The 21,735-nt window shown below is 41.6% G+C and overlaps 1 protein-coding gene across 15 annotated transcripts in view; it reads right to left on the bottom strand.

Moving 5' to 3' along the window:
• The window catches only part of LTBP1 (latent transforming growth factor beta binding protein 1), a 476,142-nt gene that overhangs the window by 281,558 nt on the left and 172,849 nt on the right, over window positions 1-21,735 (bottom strand). For 8 of the 15 annotated variants that reach the window (XM_053588228.1, XM_053588226.1, XM_053588219.1 and 5 more), the window contains exon 5: window positions 2,122-2,289. The exons of 1 other annotated variant lie outside the window; for it this stretch is intronic. In XM_053588228.1, the coding sequence (XP_053444203.1) occupies window positions 2,122-2,289 (168 nt within the window). Of the gene's footprint in view, window positions 1-2,121; window positions 2,495-21,735 lie in introns of those variants that run through there. 6 more of the 15 variants (XM_053588230.1, XM_053588229.1, XM_053588231.1 and 3 more) reach the window with 1 other exon arrangement.

Raw genomic sequence — 21,735 nt, 5'->3', positions numbered from 1 at the left:
ACAATCTATAAGTTCTGTAAAATTATCATTCTTCAATAAAGAAAAATCATAAAACTTGTTCCTCAAACTACTATTTGAACTAAAATGTAAACAGCAGAGGGAAACAGCTCAGGATATTAATGAAATATTTCCCACGGTTTTGAATGTGAAACTATGTATTACCATGGCCCCTCCTCACCACACCCTACCTTTTTTTTTTTATTATTAAAGTACTCTGCCAATCCTTTTATGGAGAGTTGAGTTCTGATTCTGAAATGCTTTTGTGTAAATAATCTTGCTCCATTTTGTGTCTTGAATAGGCTATGCAACTTCTGTTCCTAAACATCTGGTTAACTGCCAGAAAGGAAAGTGTGCGGCGTGTTTTAACAAGTGCACTTCCTTGTTTCTCACAGCCTTCAAATATTTACTTTCAAAATGAATACACTGTAAGCCAAAAAATTACCACCCATTCACTTACTCTATCATTGCCACTGTAAAGATTCAACGTAAATGCAAGGAGAGGGAGCAGACACTGCTGATGGGGATGGAAGACAGGGAACAGTGAGTGAAGAAGGCGATCGAAAAACCAAGCAAAGTAGGGAAAGCAATAAGCTAGAAATCAGAAACTGCATTTTCCCTTCCCCTTCTTGTTTATAGCCCTCCAAAAAACTTATATAATTATAGTACTTACTACTGATAAAAAGCCATAGGATTTCAGAGATGGACTAAATTTTAGAGGTCACTAAATACAATCCCATTTATTTTATGAATGAGAAAAACTGAGGCCCAGAAAGATTAACTGGCAAGCCCTGTGGATGAGCTAGTTAATGGCACAACCAGGACCAGAATCCGGTTTCCCCTGATCATCAGTTCAACACACTTCCCATTAGACTCGGCTCCCTGCCCTGCAGAGCACAATGTGCCATTTGGCACCTAATAGCTAAATTCTTTTAAAAATATGCCCAAAGTACCCCTCTCATAGCCAGGAAATTTACAATGCCCTTTTAAATCGTATCTATGGGCACTTGTTTTTTCCAAGCACAGACGATCAAAAATACTGCTTTGCCCTCATAAGGATTAGGAGTCACAATAAAACAGCGGAATAGTCCAAGAACTAATAAAGACTTCAGGCTGCCCCTTGTATTTTGTCTTGATGGAAATCAGTCTGAAATAGACACCCCTTTTTCCTACCCTCCCCCAGACGTACACTCCCAAGACTAAACAGCAATATTCCATAAAAAGACCAGATCTAGCCAGTGTTATTATCTGTCTGACATTTGGGTTATTCTTGTGAGTAACTCATAAAGTAACGTGGGTGTCTGCGATTATTTGAGTACACATGGCAAACCATAATTGGTCAAAAAATAATAAAAGACATTTTTCTGCGACAAAAATACTGGATTGCATGACAACATGGCACTATGACAGCACCGAGTGGACCGCAATACTTTCTCCATTTACAAAATAGTAAAAAGCAAAAATTTCAGAAGAAACAAAAAGGCTTTTTTGCAGTCAGTAAGTACTAGTTCATATTTAAGTTTTTGACTGCTGACAGCAATCTACTAGTAAATCTTCCCCCAAATCCATGCTATATATCAATTTATAATTCAGTGTCATGACAGAGCAGAACCGTGGCAAAAGATGCAAATCAAGGTTTTTGACAATGTTTAGAGTTTTGTATTTTTTTTAAGAGTCTGGCTATTTTTGAAGTAAAATATAAATTTTATCACCACTTTCCATTCCAAAGTTTATAACATGAGTCAATTCTCACACAAATTCTCCTTATCATGGGGCCAATAAAATGTGAAGCTGAGCAGGGCAAGTTATACATTCAGGTCCTAATCTAAAAGCTTTTCTCTTCTATTCTACTGTATATAAAAATGTATGTATATTCCCATCACCACAGGGCTGCATAAATGTTAAGCAATAAGGGAAAATATTCCAGTTGACATTTCTCTAGGAAACCAAAAATCAGGTTTAAAGTTATTCTGAAAGTAATTTAAAAGATCTCAAGAAAGAAGCACAGTTCTACTCCTAGACAGAAACCCATTGAAGCAGAGTGTGAATGGAGGGGGCGTCTAAATGCTACAACCTCCTAAACTCCCTTCAGTCAGGACAATCAGGGGCCGTGGAGGAACTCACCCACTCGGAAGTTCGTGGCCGTCAGGGTGTCGGCAGCATGACCATTCTCACTAATGAGAGTGGTGGTGTTCCCCTTCTCACAGCTGTTCTGACAGCTGCCCTTGGTGCAGGTCACTCTACAGATGCTCGGAGTAAAGACCACCTTGATGCGGCCAGTGTGGTTACTCACTAGGAGTGGAGGCAGGGAGAAAAAGAACAACAAACACATCAGCTTAGTATCCATGAACTTGCCTTGGAAGGTTTAAAAAAAAGAAAAAAGATAAGAAAGGCACGAGAGGGGGAAAGAGAGAGCCCACAACCCGACAGGTTTAAGGAAAGCGGGAAGCCTTGGTGCTCGCTGCTCGGTATCCAGTGGTGTCTCTGAAACAGGAGTAGGAAGCTTAGCAAACAGAACTCTGGGATGCACTCCAAAACCACATTTGAAGTCGAGTCACTGGAGTGGGATTACTAACCACAATGCTGCACTTTATTCACGGGCAGACAAAGAGCAATACCGAGGGCACGACAGATTAAAGAGCCAACCCTGACAGGCAGATGTAACGCAAAGAGGTTGGCCATGCACCTAGTGCTGAATAAACTCTTGTGTCCTCTGCTTGCATACTTTCCTGTTTCTCCACTTATTAAGTCACTATTTGCAGCCCGACCCCTGGAAATGTTTTAGGCATGCGGCATGTCTGAAAACATCTGTCTCAAATCTCCTGGCACTCTCAGCTGAAGTGATCAAATCCTGTGACGCAGCTGCGGGAGCCCATTTCTTTTTCACAACTCTGGGGCACTATTTCTCCATATGAATTTTGGCTACATATATTTTGTTTTACTGTGAACAGGGCCCATCTAAGAAAAAGGCAAGCTGGGTCACAGGGTAAATGGGTTGCCTCCCTTAAAATACCATCTCTAAGCTCTGGCTGTTACTATTCATAGACCACCTGGAACAGGTATTTCTTTCCTTCACGTGGCACTGTCATCTGACCACACAGCCAAGACAGCACAGCATCACAAAACAGGCGCTAGACTAAAAGCAGATTCTGGCTTGGAACCCTGGCTCAGCCCTAGTATGACTCTGGACATGTCATTTCACTTTTTCTTCAACATGAGAGAATTGGAGCTGACATTTTCTGGCCAGTTCTAACTTTCAGTGTCTACACCAGGGGTCATCAAGCAACAGCCCCAGGGGGCAAACCGAACCCTTTGCCTGTTTTTGTAAATAAAGTTTAACTCGTTATTTTTATACTGTGTCTGGCTGCTTTGGTGCCCTGAAAGTGGAGGTGCACACAGACCATACGGCTTCATCCAGACCTGCCCTCCCCTGCCAGGTCCCAATCTAAACTCTCTGGCAAACTGCAGAACAAAAACCCTGTTTTTGTGACATGACCTCAGCCAGATCCTTCCTCTTTCCAAGAAACTAGGCAGAAAGCAAAGATGGTAGCAGTAGCTCCACAGAGATGGTTCATCTAGGAGGCCTTAAGGCTGGTAAGCAGCAGAGACCCTCGGTCTCTAAAAGGGGGGATTGGATATAGATCAGCCTTTCTGCTGCCATCTCTGCCCACCAGATAAGCTTCTCCCCCTTCATACTGCTTTGGCTTGGACAGTATTGTACTTTCAGAAAAACACCCAAGATGCCTTTTTAGATCCATAATAAATCAAATTGTGGTCAAAATCTGGGCTTGGAGACAAAGAACTTTAACAAAAAGAAGCCATTAGGATTTCAAGGTTGGAATGGGACCTCAGAGGTTTTCTGACACAACTATGTCTTATCCATTGCTTGCAATCCTTGTATCAAGAGGTCTCCTTGCCTTCACTTGAACATCTCCTATGAGAGGCAGCTCATTACCCACAGTGCACATCCTAGGATGGGCAGTCCCTAGAAAGTGCTATTCTTTCTTAAGTTGAAAGAAATATGGTCTCACAGTAACTTGCACCCATCAGTCCTAATGCAGTTCGCCATGATCTTAGAATCTAAGGCCTCTTCCACGTGACAGTCCTTCAAATACTCAAAGACAACTGCCACAAAAATCAAAGAGAGCTAAAATTAGAATACTTAAAGCTATTGGCTGGGTTGGCCCTCTCCCTTAACGGAAGAAGAAAAATGACTCCTCAGGAGGATGAAACCTTCTATTCTTTTCAAATGTCTTTCCAAGAACATTTCTCCTTTTCCAGTGACTATAACCCTGGAGACAAGCATTAGACATGCTGTTAAGACATGCTGTCAAGACATGCTGTCTGACCCCTCTGTGTTTTGGTAACCCTAGAGGTTAATCAGGCCTCTGGCACCTCGCAAAATGACACCCAGTAGAAGCTACTTGAAGCTTTAAATCAGGGTCTGGCAAACTTTCTATACAAGCTAATAGTAAATATCTTAGGACTGTAGGCCAAAAGAACTTTGTTTCAACTATTCAACTCCAGCAGGTAGCTGAAAAGCATCTTGTCCAAAAAAAAAAAAAAAGTTGATGAATGTGTGTGGCATGTTCCACTAAAACTTCATTTAAAGAAAGAGAAGTTGCTCACCACTTTTTAAATGCTTGAATGTCATTCAAAACTTATCTGAGACTCTACCCCAGAAATAAAAAAACAATAATAATAATTAAAAAATGGACTGGTGATTTCATAATCAGACAACATCCACCTCGCGTGGTTTTTGTTTTTACAGTAGCACAGACAAACCAGCTTTTACTCCACAGTCATTACACATATCTTGAGGACACTTGGTGTGTGCAAGTGTGTAAAGCCCATGAAGAAAGGAGACATCTTCCCACTTCAAAAGAATATAAACTTCTATTGTTTCTGGCTCCTGGTACAATAATGAAATTAGAAACGGTGTGCCAACTATTCTGTCTTCTCTGGCATTAACTTGCAGCACCCGCAGCTGCCGTGCAGATGCTCACACAGTCACCTAAATTATGCTCACTTAGGCAAACCAAGACATCCAAAGAAAGCCGGCACTTAATCACGATTCCCATTTCACCTCCCAGCTACAGTAGTCACTTTATAGGCACTGGAAATTCTCCAGGCCTATTGTTTTTAAAAACTTCTTATATTTCTTTGCCAAAAAAATTTTTTTTTGGCCTTGGATCATCTGGATTTTCAAAAGACAGAGATAGTTTCATATGACTTAATTCTGATTTTTACAACGTTCACATCTTGGAAGCAGAAGATACATTTTATTTCATATAAAAATAAAAATGCTTGTGTTTTACAAGCATTTAGCTATAAAGGAATCTCATTCTAAAACAGACACTTGTATTCTTGGGTCTTCTCATCTCTTAAGGAAGAATTTGTTTCTTCATTATAATTAGCTTTAGGCTTCTGTGTCTATCTTCTCAAAATTAGTAGTTAAAAAAGTCATAACTGCTTTTTATTTTTTGAGAGAATCCGAACTTTTAAACAGAAATGTTCTACTATTTATTTATTTATTTAGGGTATAGTGTGAAGAGTTTACATTTTAAAATACACAAAACAATGGTCCACTCTCTGCTCTGAGCCTCAAATTCCTCCCATGTGATAAGTTGAAGACAACAACACTCATCTCTCAGGAGTTCTGTACAAACTCACTAACTGTGGACTGGAAATCTCCTCCTCAGCCTGTTTGATGTATTGGAGGCATCTTCTCTGAATGCCTTGATGAAACTAATACTGAAGGACCCCTGGTCCCTGTACAGAGTGGGCACTCAACAAATAATAGAGTGAATGGAGGGCCCTGAAGGTGTCCATGGAGCAAGGGCAATCGTTGACCCCCACCGAGATCCAGGACTCCCGGGACGGTGGAGGTCATCCTGCTCTGAGGCCCTGCTTCACCAGGGAGAAGACAAATCCAGGACTGACCAGTGGGAGGAGACCACCCCCAAAGAGAGGCGCCTGCTGGTACCTTAGGAATTACCAGCAATTACAAATCTCAACGTTAGTCCAGTTAAGAGTTAACAGGGAAAACGTTGGCACAGCTTTTGTATGTGGTCCCTCCGAGAAAAAAATAATGTGATTTTTAGATCCCTAGAGGTAAATCAGCCCCAGAAATCTTAAGCAAGGACTTTAAAACCAGGAGTTTTAGAGGCCTTAGCTAGGGGCTCAGATCCCCTGAAGCCATGTAGCACCCTCCATTGGGCCTCCTGGTCAGTCAGTTAAGACACGGAAGAGGCAACATCCTGTCTGCAGCTTCTGCCAGACCCTGCGCGAATTCATACCTCCAAGAAGAGGCAACTGGCACACGGTTTAAAACAAACCACAGATATTCAGCATGAATGGAGAACTGGATGGAAGTGAAGGCGACGCCCCTCCCTCAAGAGGAAAAGCTTTCATTTCTGCTTCACAGTCCTAATCACAGGGAAAATACCAAAATGGCAAAACTGTTTTTGACAAATGGGTTTCTCAATCTAGAAAAGAGCACAGTTGGTCGCCATCTTCCAGTCATTGGACTAGGATCTGACCAAAAGCAAAGAAACAGACAAAGAAATGAATATAACAAGTTCAAGACTCACATCAGATGTCACGAGCAAACACTGTTTTCTCAGCATTCGTCCAGAATGCTGTGATAGCACATTAGCATTCATCCAACTTAAACAGCAGGGCCTGACTTGCACAGGCAGAAGAAGTAACCTTGCTGTGGCTCAAGGCCACTGCCCAGTTTAAAGAGACCTACAGGCAGATTTGAGACACAGGTCTCTTCTGGGTGTGAGAGAAACTGAGCTAAAAGCTCATTCTCCCACTTGCAGTGCATCACTTGCCAGAGGCCAAGAAGTCTTTGAGGGACAAATCGTAAGAGGATTAAATAATGCTTATTGTTTAGCTCTCCGGGCTTGTGTAATGCCTCTTGGACTACTTAAATAATGCCCACAGAGTGTTCCGTGTTCCTCGAGAAAGGTGCTATGTCAATAAAAATTAGTATCAGATCTATGACTTCACCAGGTTGCCCCAGTCCTAGAAAACCCTGCAAAAGGGAGACTCAGATGAGATCACCAGTTCTGATGTGGGTTGTTCCTCAGATAAGAATCTGGAGGGAGATTCCAGCTCCAGCTCTTGAGCTTTTCAGGCAGTGAGTGAAACAGCTGGTACGCAAGTGATAGAAATCTAAGGGAAAGACCATCCCAGCTTTCTCTCCCTTTCAGTTTCCCCTTAATATTCACTAAAGGAAACTGTATGTCAGTTACTCATCCTCTCTCCCACATACACACATTCCTTCCCACACTTCTTCCACTTATACACATTTCAGGAGACAGCCTTACAGAAAAGCAAAGAAAAGTGTTCAATCATTTAATATAAGAATAAAATTCTGGACATGTTATGGATTTCCCAAGGAAAAGCTGATGGCTCTTCAGAGACGCAGGTTTCAAATGTCCACCATGCAAATTCGGCCCCCCAAATATCCATTCCAGTAGATGGACAATAGTCACCTCATCGCACACTCTCAGAGTAACGTTACTTACTGCTTCACAGGCAAAACAGGTGCTCACAGGCGCATGCTTGCCATCAACTTCCCAGATCCCTGCTATCAGGCGCCTACCATCAACTTCCCAGATCCCTGCTAACAGGCGCCTACCATCAACTTCCCAGATCCCTGCTAACAGGCGCACGCCTGCCATCAACTTCCCAGATCCCTGCTATCAGGCGCCTACCATCAACTTCCCAGATCCCTGCTAACAGGCGCACGCCTGCCATCAACTTCACAGATGCCTGATAACAGGTGCACGCCTGCCATCAACTTCCCAGATGCCTGCTAACAGGTGCACGCCTGCCATCAACTTCCCAGATGCCTGCTAACAGGCACACTCCTGCCATCAACTTCCGGGATCTCTGCTAACAGGAACACACCTGCCATCAACTTCCCAGATCTCTGCTAACAGGCGCACGCCTGCCATCAACTTCGTGGATCCCTGCTAACAGGCACATGCCTGCCATCAACTTCCCGGATCCCTGCTAACAGGTGCACTGCTAACAGGCACACGCCTGCCATCAACTTCCCAGATCCCTGGTAACAGGCGCATGCCTGCCGTCAACTTCCCAGATCCCTGCTAATAGGCACACGCCTGCCATCAACTTCCTGGATCCCTGCTAACAGGTGCACTGCTAACAGGCACATGCCTGCCATCAAATTCCCAGATCCCTGCTAACAGGCACACGCCTGCCATCAACTTCCCGATCCCTGCTAACAGGGGCACACCTGCCATCAACTTCCAGGATCCCTGCTAATAGGCTCATGCCTACCATCAACCTCCCAGATCCCTGCTAATAGGCACATGCCTGCCATCAACTTCCCGGATCTCTGCTAACAAGCGCACACCTGCCATCAACTTCCCGGATCCTTGCTAACGGGATCCCAGGCACATGCATACCATCAACTTCCAATATCCCTGGCCACACTGTCTTCCTCCCAAGGAAGGAAGGATGCATCCCACCTGAGGTCCACCCTCCACTGAAGCAGCAGGCCCCTTCTGCTCTTCCTGTTAGCACAAAGACATGCTAGGCTCCACCCCATCTTTACAGAATACCCCAATCCCACTGTCCCCATTCCAGTCAATGATAGCTAGCACTCTATATTTCTCTGTAATCCTTACAACAGAACTTCTCCTAAGAGCTGTCTACACCAGCTGTCTCTGCTACCTCCCCTACCCATTCTCTCTTGAACCTGCTGCCATCAGCACCCTGGTACAAGACACCATTGGTCTCCCAGCTGGACTCCCCTCCTGCCACCCACGTCCTCCTACAGTTTATTCTGCACACAGCACTCAGTGTGTCCTTTCTAATGTATGTCAGTCTGGTCAGCCCTTCTGCTGGCTTTCCAGCTCTATGAGAAGACAAGCCAGGGTCCTCACAACAACCTATGGGGATCCCATAATCTGGCCCATGGCCACCAAGACTTCATCTCCTACAATTCTCTCCAGCCTGTGCAACTCAGGTTTCCCTGCTATTCCTCACATACCAGCACATACCTGTCTCAGGCCTTTGCACTGGCTGTTAACTATGCTTACTCTTACACACATACACACACACAGCATCCACACGCATCTCTTTCAAGGCTCTCAATGGCACACTATTCAGGCCTTTCCTGAATACCTGGTATAAAATTGCAACACCCTCCCCATGTTACCCTGGCACCCTGCCTTAGTTTTTCTATTTATTACAAATACTCTTCGTATGTTTATTATACTCAGAAATAACAATGGAATAAATGAATAAGCTTCACTGACCAAGAACTAAATAATTATCTGTCTGCGGGACAACTGTCAGCGGTGTTGTTTTTTTTTTTTTAAAGGACACTCCTATAAAACCTTTAGTTTCAAAAAGATATGACTGATGGTGGCTTATACCAGGGTACTTGCCATGGAGAAGCTGTCACCTTCTGGAAATAGAGCTTCAGAATCTGCTGTTGTACTGATGTCAGTTGAAGCAAAACCAGAGTCAGGAACAAACTTGGCCTTTTCTGAGGCAAAGGAAGACTGGCTATGGACAGGTTTGGATGTGGGTATAAGGAGGAATCAAAGCTTAATTTCCAATGTTTTATTTGATTTATCCATTAGATATCTACCTAGCAAAGTCCCTTAACCAGAATCTACAAAGAACTCAAGCAAATCAGCAAGAAAAAAAAAAATCAAACAACCCCATAAAACATTCAAACTTCAAACTTTTTGAATGAAGATAGTCTAATGGCCAATAAACACATAAAAAAGTGCTCAACATCTCTGATCATCAAGGAAATGGAAATCAAAACCATATGTGATATTACTCAAGTCCTGTGAGATGGCTCTTATCAAAAAGTCCCAAAACAACAAGTGCTGACATGGATGCAGAGAGAAAGGAACACTTATACATTGCTGGTGTGACTGCAAATTAGTACAACCTCTACGGCAAGTAGTTCAGAGATACCTCAAAGAACTAACAGTATACCTGCCATTTGATTCAGCAATCTCACTACTGGGTATTTGCCACTACTGGCAAAAAAAGACAATTTATCAAAAAGATACTTGTACTTAAATGTTTATAGCAGCACAATTCACGATTGCAAAGATGTGCAAACAACCCAAGTGCCCATCAATATATGAGTGATTAATGAAATGTGGCATATTTATACCACAGAGTACTACTCAACCATAAAAAAATGGTGATCTGTTATCTTTTGTAATGATCCGGATGGAACTGGAGACCATTCTTTTAAGTGAAGTATTGCAAGAATGGAAACACAAACACTATATATACTCAATAGTAAATTGGAACTAGTTGATCAACACTTATGTTCACATATGGAAGTAAAACTCAATGGGACAGATAGATCGGAGGGAGAGGAGGGGTTTGGTTAATTTTGCACTTAACTAGTACAATGCACACATTCTGGGCGAAGGGTGCACTTATAACTTTGACTTAAAATGTACAAAAAAGCCAATTATGTAACCAAAACAAGTGTGTCCCAAAAATATTCTGAAATCTACAAAAAAATTTTGTTTCATATATTTGTCAGAAAAAAAAATATTTTAATCATAAATACTCTCAGGTCAAAGGAAAGCATAAATTACTATGGCTCAGATCCCTGTAATCATCACAAAACACTTTTTTCCCCTCAATCATTATTTAAAAATGCCAATATTTTTAAAAAGTAAAACAATTTTTAATTAAGTATAACAAAGAGAATAACTGAATAAGCAACAGAAAATAGCAATTTCTAAAGCACTTTTTCAAATGAAAAACAATTATTTGGGGCGGCGCCTGTGGCTCAGTGAGTGGCCAGCCCCATATACTGAGGGTGGTGGGTTCGAACCAGGCCCCACCAAACTGAAACAACAACAAAAATTATTTGCTACCAAAATTTTACAACATATTATGCAACAATCATAGTGACATGTGATAAAAAATTCTTCTACCTTTATAGGTAAAATCTGTTTAATTCTTAATATAGTCTTGATTTACTAACTATTCATTCCCTTTCTCAGGCAAAGAACAATAAGGAAACTTAGCATAACACTACCCAGATGCTACAACTCTTAGGGGAACTGCTACCAAGCTCTTCACTCAAAAAGAGAAATACATTATGTGTCACAGCTCAGGAAGACAGGCCTAGGGACTAACCAGAGGTCCAGTACTAAACATTTTAGATTTCATATCAAATTTCCACTTATTTCAGGTGGCAGGTATAATTTCCTATTTCACTCATTTAATCTTTATTTCATCTTGACTCAGGATGTAAGGACTATGATTTCTACCTAAAATAGACTTTTTCTCACCATCAATCATGCCCTGCCAGCCAGACTCCTCTGCCCTCAGCAGGACTTTCAAAGTCCTTGAGATTATGGCATTGTTTTAATCTTTCCTTTTGTTCTTTGCAGTTTTCCCTCCTTAAAATACCAATCTCTTCTTTATAAACACAAAGTTCTATTTTTAGCCCTAGAAATGAAACAGATATTTTTGAAGGTGTAATACATTTTTACAATCAAAAGACTTTATCAAACAAGTAGTGTACTCACCCAGCAGGATCTGATCCAGCCTTTGGGTAAAGAAAACACATTTGGTAATAAAAGTAGAGAACTAACAAAACAAACCAATGACTTTCTGATATTTTCATTTTTGGACCTTTTTGTAAATATTTTTCTTTAACATCACAGACCCTGCAAGGATTTGACTGTCAGTTAAGTATACTTAGACTGAAGTATGATGAGGAACACCCAGAAAAGTTCAGGACAGACTCTGGACTACAGTCCAGGGACAGAGATGACAGAACACAAGGTACCCTGCTAATCAGATGCAAAGATGGGTACACAGCTCACAGCTCAGTCTGGTGTCCCCGGAACTCCTCCAGGCAGGCCCAGTATGCTTCTTTCAAGATGACTTTTTACCTTTTTTTTTTTTTTGCAGTTTTTGCCAGGGCCAGGTTTGAACCCACCACCTCCGGTATATGGGGCCAGCACCCTACTCCTTGAGCCACAGGTGCTGCCCTCAAGATGACATTTCCCTGCTTATTTTTTATTTTTATTTCTTTGCTTTTTGTTGCTGTTGTTGAGACAGAGTCCCACCCTATGTCCCTGAGCAGAGTGCAATGGCGTCATAACTCACTGCGACCTCAGATTTGGGCTGTGGGCATCCTGCTGCCTCAGTTTCTGGCAGCCGCTGGAATTACAGACACTCTCCGTGGCGCCCAGCTGGGTTTTTCATTTTTTTTAGGAATTGGGGTCTCACTCTCACTCAGGCAAGTCTCAAAATCCTGAGCTCAAGCAATTCTCCCTCCTCAGCATCCCATAGTGCTAGGATTACAAGCATGAGCCACCCAGCCTGGCTCAAGATGACTTTTAAAATTCTAGATATGTCTAGAACGTATCTGGAAATCCCTTGTCTGTTCCTAAGCCTGTGTTGTCCCAATAAGTGCTATCCCATAAGGAGTGGCATCTGAAATGCTGTGACTGAAGAGTTGAAGAAACACCTCCTTCAAGAAAAAAAGTCTTGAATCAGTTCATAAAAATAAGGAAGAAAGGGATAGAGGGAACTCAATTTAACCATTCTCTCAATTCTGAGTTTAAAACGTAATCCACAGCCATGACCTGGAATTCTAATGATCTTGGAAACCATACTTAGGGAGGATTAAATGGGTTTACCTAAAGATTTTTGAGGGAAAACAGGGGCATCATGGTTTAAGATGTTACTGTAAAAGTTTGTCTCCCAAGGGGGAAAATCATTTAAAAGATACTTTTTTTATATATAAGTGAAAAATCTCCACCTCCCTCGAAGACCTACGCCAGTCTTTGAAGCATCACACCTCAGCATATCGGTAGAGGAGACAGTTGTGCAATAGACAAGACGTCTGACTTCACTATTGTCTGTGCAACAGAGCAAGAAGCACAGCAGTCAATGCTTTGCTGTCTTCTATCTCTAATACTCACGCCATCTGGCTAGTCTGCATGGGCTCCTTACAAAAATAGTGATTAGATAAGACTCGTGTGACTCAAGTTTTTGCCTCTTAATTTTGGAATGGAATTTTTTATTTATTTCCACATTTGTTGTTTTCAAAAAGCAAGTAAATGGAGGCATTTGCTATTGGTCTATCCCTCACCACTTCCATAAATAACATCTCTCTGTGCACAGAGGAGCAAGTCTGACCAGGCAATGGACATCTACTGATCTATGTGTTTACCAAGAAACAATGTTCATGGCTTTTCATAAGCTTAGGTAGGGGACATTCATCTCAAGGATCCCAGATTATCTCTACCAGACACCTTGAAAATTAGGGTCCTACATCATTATGACAAATATTTCTGACAAAATCAAACTCCCTGAAAGGAGACAAGACTCTTTCCTACCTAGGCCCAACCTAGCCTCGCCTCCCCCCATCTCCCTGGAAAGTCTTCTCACCTTCCATTATTTCAACTCAACTCAAACACCTACCCCCACCCTTGATTTTCACTGACACAACCAAATGCTAAAACCCTCCATGTTTTCTTGATTCTCTATAGATACCATTCACATGTTTCTCTACTTTTCCCACCTTCCTTCTGCCTCAATCAGCCAAGGAAAATAGTTTTTATTCTTATCCTCCTTCTCAATTGTTATAGTCATTCTCTATTTTGGGGAAACAGAAAAAAGAATGAGGTCAGAGGGGAGTGTCACAGGACTAGAAGAAGGTTTGGAAATGAAGAAAGGCCATCGAAGTTGATATGAACTGAGGCTAAGAATACACAGGAAAACAGACAATGGGCAGGGCAGAGAAGTAGCCTTCACAACCAACTAACAACTGGAGGTCACAAAACTTTAAAGGAGCTGAATGCTCTCGGGCTTCTATTACCTTCATCAAGGAGGCTTGGAAATTCTCCTGACATCAAAGGCAGACACGAGGAAGGAAATGACTTATTGCATTTTACAAAATTTAAATTCTACTTAAAAAGGGAGAAAAACTCAAAGATATGGCAGGGAAGGAAACCAAAACCTCCTGGGTCCTGAACAGGCATTCTGAGTCACTGGCGTCGCCAGGCCAGAAGGAGATGTCTTGATGCATCTCTGGAGAACACCAATTCTTTCACACAGGCAATAAAAATCCCAAGCAAAAATAAAGTTATAATTTAAATGCATTATATTTTAAAAACACCAAGGAAGTTGAAGGTGTTTTAGAACTGCCAAAACAACTCTCAAATTCTGTTGAGGCAATTACTTATGCAGAAAATTGGCATTTTAAATTTTTTGAATTAGGAGGTGGTGGGTTCAAACCCAGCCCTAGACAAAAAAAAAAAAAATTATAAAAGTTTTGAATTCAATCAGTGTAACTTGGCTATTGTACCCTCAATGAATCCCCAACAATAAAAAAAAAAAAAAAAAAGAAATCCCTTAAAAAAAAAAAAAAGTTTTGAATTAATTCAGAAATATAGCATCATGGAATCCAAGCTTGTAGAATACTGATTCTGTCATTTACTTTTTTTTTTTTTTTTTTTTTTTTTTTGGTACAAACTACCCTCTGGCTTGGTTTTTAAATGACTCCATCAAATGGCCCCAACTACTCTCCCTAAGGGACTACTGTCAAAGTCAAGACAGCTCATCATTAGGAAAGATTTCACCTAAATACTCCTTTTCACAAAGTCATCATATTGTATCTAGCTATGCTCCAGTATTATGTGATAAATAAAAATGAAAAGTGATTAGTTGACAATAAAGAAAATTACTGACATATAATTGGACATTGTAAGTTTTCCAGCTATCAACTACTTCTTTCTAGGTAACCAATTTTCAAATTTCTCTTTTCCTTTGACTCTCATCAAAAGAGTATACTCCTCAGTTGAAAACTGTGATTTAAAATATGTCCACAAGAATTGGAGCCCATTCCCCTAAGTATCACAAGAATGGAAAAACAAACATCACACGTACCCAGTGCTACAAGGGAACTAGTAGATTGACACCTACAAGCTCACATGAAAGAAATGAAATTCAAGCACGAGAGGAGGGAGGAGGAAAAGGGTTAGGTAAAGGCCCACCCAACGGGTACACTGCACAGGTATATGGCACACTACCTGGTGTCAGACATACCTACAAATCGGACTTCACCCTCACAAACGCAAATTATCTGTTTGTTTCCCCACATTAATCTACAGATTCCTTGATAGTTCTGTCTTCCAGAGATGAACTCTAGTCTCCCCTTGAGCATGGACTGGTTTTTGTGAGTCTTGTCTGCAGAACAGGATAAATGGAAGTAATGGTTTGTAACTTCAGGGACTAGATGTAAAAGGCACTACAGCTCCTGTACTGGTGACTGTTGGGTTGCTCACTCTGAGGGAAGCCCGCTTCCATGCTATGAGGACACTCAAGCAGGCTGTGGAGGGGCCCATGTGGCAAAGAACTGAAGCCTCCTGCCAACAGCCATGTCAGTGAACCATCTTAAAAGTAGATCTTCCACCCCCAGTCAAGCCTTCAGATAACAGCAGTTCCTACTTATATTCTGGTTGCAACATCATGAAAGAACCTAGGCTGGAACCAGCCAGCTAAAGTACCTCTAAATTCTTGAACCACAGAAACTATGAGATAATGTTTGTTGCTTTAAACTATTAAAATGTATAGCCATTCACATATGCAACAAAAGATAAAACAAACATGCCACACACTCCTCTTTTCTGCTTTTTTTTTGCTTAGATTCTAAGAACTACAAAAATTATGGACCTTTCTAAAAGCACAAAGCACTGTCTAAACATAATGACAGGCTCAAGAAACACATAGAGTAGTGGTCTCCAAATTTTTGGGCACTGGGGAATACTTTCATGGAAAACAAGTTTTCACAGACTAAAGGGTTTCAGGATTCAGGATTCAAGTGCATTCCATCTCCACCTCAGATCATCAGGCACTAGATTCTCATAAGGAGTGTACAACCTAGATCCCTCACATGCACGATTTACAGCAGGGTTCTCACTCCTCTGAGAATCTAATAGCACTGCTGGTATGGTAGGAGGCGGAGCTCAGGAAGTAATGCAAGCAATGGGGAGTGGCTATAAACTCAGAAGCTTTGCTCACCGACCACTCACCTCCTGCTGTGCAGTCCAGTTCCTAACAGGCCATGGACCACTACTGGTCTATAGCCTGGGGGTTGGGGACCACAGATGTGGGGTATCTACTAAGCTACAGAGTTCAAATACACACCCCAATCATGTAAGTTGCAATTACGCCCATTCTGCAGACAAGGAGAGCACAGATGTTCATCAGAAGCCTGACCAAGGTCATTCTGTTAGGAAATGGTAGAGCTGGGATCTTCATGAAAACCTTTGTTCTTTCCTCAATATCACAGTGCCTCTCCTGTGCTTGTAAGGAGCATTACTATAAAAATTATATGACATTTAGTGCCTGGGAAGGTCAGGATGAGAAAGGGAGACAAACACCAATGGAATACCTGTTACATCCTATGTTTGGCTGTGTGCTAGAGGTCTTATATCCTTCCTCTCACTTTATTCTCACAACAATCCTATGGAACAAGTGTTAAGGTTTCTTTGTCAGACAAAGAAATTGATGTGAAGATTAGGATCTACCCTCCAGGATCTTGAAATCAAGAGGGGAAACAAAAGACACACACAGAATCATACCATCTAACCCATCTACCTCACCAGACTGTGGCAAGAGCCACATGAACTGATTTGCATGTGTATAATTTATAAGCTATAAAATACTACTCAATTGAAAGAAGACATCATTACATGTGTGGTCAGTTTTAAGTGGAGCATCTATAAGAAAAGTTCAAACCAGTAGGGACACAATTCATGACGTACTATAGAACAAAATGTACGAGTGCTTCTAAACATAGGAAAATTTTTTTTTTTTTTTTTTTTTTGGTTGCAGTTTGGCCGGGGCCGGATTTGAACCCGCCACCCTCGGTATATGGGGCTGGCGCCCTACTGACTGAGCCACAGGCACCGCCCGATAGGAAAATTTTCATTTCAAGATGTTTGCTTTCATGATTGTAACTGTTATTAAAGACTCAGGAATAAAACAAGATTCTACTGTGGACATTCTATCCTTACAAAATTTCCAAATACAACTTTATTGCTTGACTACGTTGAAAAGGTATCAAAATGAATTTCAGCTCCCACTGATCAGAAAGGTTTATTTTACATTTGAGTAATTTTTGTTAAGCTAAACAGTTATTGCCAATAGTTTCATAGTCAGATAATAATTTTTGAATCCTGTTATTGTCTTAAGCATCCTACATATAATAAAAAGTCCTAATAAAAATTAAAATGTTCAAAAAATAAATAAAAATAAAAATGTTCTACCTGTAATAAAATACAATAAAATAAAATTTATGGATTTGCTATTAAAATAACAAATATAAAAAATACAGTTAAATTCTGACTTTATACTCATCTAAAAATACAAAGAGCTAAAGTGACACATTTTTTAATAAAATCTGTTGTGGCAGTTTTTAACTCATATTGTTAGCTGATAAGTTAAACATATGAATAACACTACATTTTAAATAGTCAAGTAATGCACTGATATTATAATGTAATATATCAAATAAAAGAATACGAAGTGTTTAGTACAGTGGCTGGCATGCAGAAAGTGCTGAGTAATGAGAAGGAAGATGGAAGCTACCTTGTGTCTTTGGTGTAGAAAAATGAGCCTATGTCCAAATTTCCTAACTACCTGAACTTCAATGACAAGAATACAATTTATTATACCTTCAGGGTTTTTCTTTTTTAAACACAGAGTATTTGTTCTTGAGGTATATTAAGGTGTGGTTTGGAAACTGGGATCTCTGACAAAAAACATCATGAATCACTTTCTCCACTAAGAGACTTTATAAAACTCCTTTAAAGAGAAGCATCTAATTTTGCTGTATGTTTAAGGCATGGCAGACCATGCCTGACACACATTTATACATGTGCCACATGATGGATGCCAGAAAACCCACACCACAAAAGATGAACAGAAGGCATGATGAGATTTCCACAGTCACTAACAAGCAGACACTGGACCTTCTCCATTCCGTGTGAGCATGAATCCCGAGACCTGAGAAGTCTTCTGTTAAAAATTCAAATGGGTACCCAGACATGCATAGAGCAACACATCAGGTCCTCCACGGGTCAGGCAGAGCAATTCTCAAGCGTCCCCAGGGTCCCAGGGAACTGCTGGAACTGACCCACCCACTCCTCTCTCCATTTGCCAGCCCATCCCAAACTTTCTCAGAAGTGAGGGGGTTTGGGCAGGAGGAAGAGCTACAAAGGGAGTGAAGAAAAGAAGTTGAGCAGCTGGGTTTTCCCTCAGAAGGCGAGCTCTGGTGCTCTGAGTAATCAGGACGTGCAGCTGTCGGGGAGCAGGGCAGAAATAGATCATGCGTTAGCTGGGGACTCCTGCCTGCACGGCAAAGCCGGAGGTGCACATTCTCCCAGCAGCAGGATGTTACAGTAAGGCTGTGAGCAGAAGTCAGGGAGATGCACGTCTCTAGAGAACCCAGGAATAGCCAGACCCCACAAAGACTAAGACATGTTAATAGCTCAGTAACTGAAAAGAACTCACAGTACTTTAGCAACCCATTATACGCTGCCCCACTGCTAATCCTTTCCAGAAATGCTGTTGAACTTCATTTTTGTACCCAGTATTAATGTGGTATGAAGTTTTTCTCTGGGTGTTTCTCCTTCTTTATGGTATTCCATTTCTGTTCCAGTTACTTACAGTCCGACTCTAACTTACAAGTGCCTTACGAGAGGCTCTGATTAATCTAATGTAGTCAACATCATCCCTGTTTGGGAAAACTCCTCAGGCCACCTTACAGGCAGCTGGCCAGCCTCATATGGGTTTTACTTGGCTCAAGTGCCTACCCATTTTCCAGTCTACTGTCGCCAGGAGGAGGTGAGGTCACTCATAATGGCCCTTTCACCTAGATGTATCCTATCTGATTACGATAGTATCATCTTCTCTACTGAAGCTAACAACTGATTTGTCCAGGTTGTTCTAAAAATGTAAATCTTCTGCCCTCTGGAATGGTAATCTAAGAACAACAGATTTCAAGGGATTTGGCACATCAGCAGATCAGATGAATGCTTTTTTCCCAGGAACAGAAGGAAGAATGGTAACATACAATGCCTCACAGAGCCCTCACTCAGAGCCTGCACACTTATGCCACCCACCCTTTACTGGTCAAAGGAAGTCATGTGGCCAAGTGCAGAGCCAAAGGCAGTGAGAAGGCGACAGAGTCCACTATGCCCCTAAGGAAGCCAGGGCAAAAGGGAGACAGGAAGAAAGAGAGAATTATGCATGAATAATACAATCTACCATTTTCATTATTCACTGTAGACTGAATAAAATGTTAGGGGGAAAAAAGTTAAATAGATCAGAGAATCTTTTTTGGGTTCTTTGAGACAGAATCTCACTCTGTTGCCCCAGGCTAGCAACCTCAAACTCTTAGCAACCTCAAACTCATCCCCCTCATAGCAACCTCAAACTCTTGGGCTCAAGAGAGCCTCCTAGTTCAGCCTCCCAGGTAACTGGGACTTCAGGCACCAGCCACAACACCCAGCTGGTTCTTCTATTTTTGTAGATACAGGGTCTTGCTCTTTCTCAGGCTGGTCTTGAACTCCTGATTGCAAGCAATCCACTGGCCTTCCCTCCCAGAGTGCTAGGATTACAGGCGTGAGACACCGCGCCCAGCACAGAAAATGATTTTTTTCTCTTTTTTGAGACAGTGCCATGGCGTCACAGCTCATGGCAACCTCAAACTCTTGGGCTTAAGTGATTATCTTGCCTCAGCCTGCCAAGTACCTGGGACTACAGGCACTCGCCACAATGCCTGGCCATTTTTTTGTCACAGTTATCACTGTTGTTTAGCTGGCCCAGGCTGGGTTCAAACCTGCCAGCATGGGTATATGTGGTTAGCGCCCTACCCACTGAGCTACAGGCACCTCCCCAGAGAATGATTCTTAACAAAAAATATACCCACCAATTTCCTTCCTTATACAGCAAGGGAAGTACACTTAAAATACACTTAAATACTTCATTTTCATTAAATTTCCAGTTTCAATTAAAAAGCAACCCTTTGGATGAAATTATCTACCCAACTGAATCATAAAAGGCAGATATAGTATTTTAGATTGATGAATAAAGAAAAAAATAAATCAAAAGATTTTGTTTGCAGGGAGGATTAGTCTGCAACCTCTAAAGTAAAGCAGATGCCTGCTTCAGCTGGCTACCCCATGGAACGAGAGCTGCAAGCGTGGGAGGAGAGCTCTGGTCTCTGCTGGCTATCAGTCAGGCGACTGCACTCAGGAGATGCACCTGTAACCATGGAGGGGCGTTGATGAGACAAGGAGCCCAGCTGCCAGGAGCTTCCAGGCCTCCTTGGGGGCAGAGCACTCCATCCCACACAAGAAGCCCAGAGGCCATCAGGCGGGGAAGCACGACCCCCACCCTCTCTCCTGCCCTCTGGCTCTCTGGATGCTTTTCTTTCACCAAAACTTTCCAAATCTCTTTCTAGGATACAAAGATTTTTAAATGATGATGATGTTTTTCACCAAAGCAACCTCTGCCTATTTAAAATATTTTCGCGCCTGTGGCTCTGTCGGTAAGGCGCCGGCCCCATATACCGAGGGTGGTGGGTTCAAACCCGGCCCTGGCCAAACTGCAACCAAAAAATAGCCAGGCGTTGTGGCGGGCGCCTGTGGTCCCAGCTACTCGGGAGGCTGAGGCAAGAGAATCGCTTAAGCCCAGGAGTTGGAGGTTGCTGTGAGCTGTGTGAGGCCACTCCACCAAGGGCCATAAAGTGAGACTCTGTCTCTACAAAAAAAAGAAAAAAAAAAAACTCAGAACCTTGGAAAAAACAAACTTGTGAAGTGCAATTAGAGCTATGAGAATTTTTAAAGTGCATACTTCCTTTATGGATAACGTAAGAAACTAAAAAAAAAAAAAAAAAAAAGACTGTAAAATGCACATATTACTTGGTTAAATATGTGTGTTTATACATATACAACTATCATACATACACATACACATATTTCACGTTTAAAGTTTGCCTATCCAAAGAATTACTATAACCATATTGTAAATACCTATATCCGTACTGCCATGTAATAACTTTACTTCCTTTTATGGGAACAAAGGAGGAGAGGGCAGTGGCCGGGAGTGGGGGTGAGGGGGGTGTTGGTACATTTCAATTTCACAAGGGACTAATGCTCAGGAAATATTTAAAAATAAACAATGCAGAACTATAATAATTGAAAATCCTACCACAAAGTCTTCCAAGAAATGTCACATAAAAATATACGAAAGGCAGTGATCCTTCCCTCTAAGTGGGGACAGACTCACCACAGGGCAGTCATTTTCAGTGTTAAGAGTCTTCTATAAGGAGTCTAATTCCTGAGAAGACAAAGCATTCTAGTTCAACGCCCTTGGGAACATCTCACAAGCAGTATTTTGTACAGGCTTATTTATTTTGAATCAAAATGCTCATTTCAACGCTAATAATAATTAATTCTCTTAAAGCTATTTCCCCAGTCAGAAGTAAAATCAAGCAAAGCCCTCAATTTCTGACCAGGAACTCCTGAGGCACCATATCTTTTCTTCTTTAAATGCTCTTTTCTTTTTCTTTCCAAAATGTTGCTTTGTAGTTTCTCTTCATGTAAACCAGAAATTCACTTGTGTTACTTTTCCCTATGAGGAGAAAAATCACTTTGATTCTAGAATATTCTGGAG

Source organism: Nycticebus coucang, chromosome 4, assembly GCF_027406575.1.
Source record: "Nycticebus coucang isolate mNycCou1 chromosome 4, mNycCou1.pri, whole genome shotgun sequence".
NCBI classification, from domain to species: Eukaryota; Metazoa; Chordata; class Mammalia; order Primates; family Lorisidae; genus Nycticebus; species Nycticebus coucang.
Note: the sequence above shows the minus strand (reverse complement) of the source record. Positions and strands in the feature narration are given on the sequence as shown.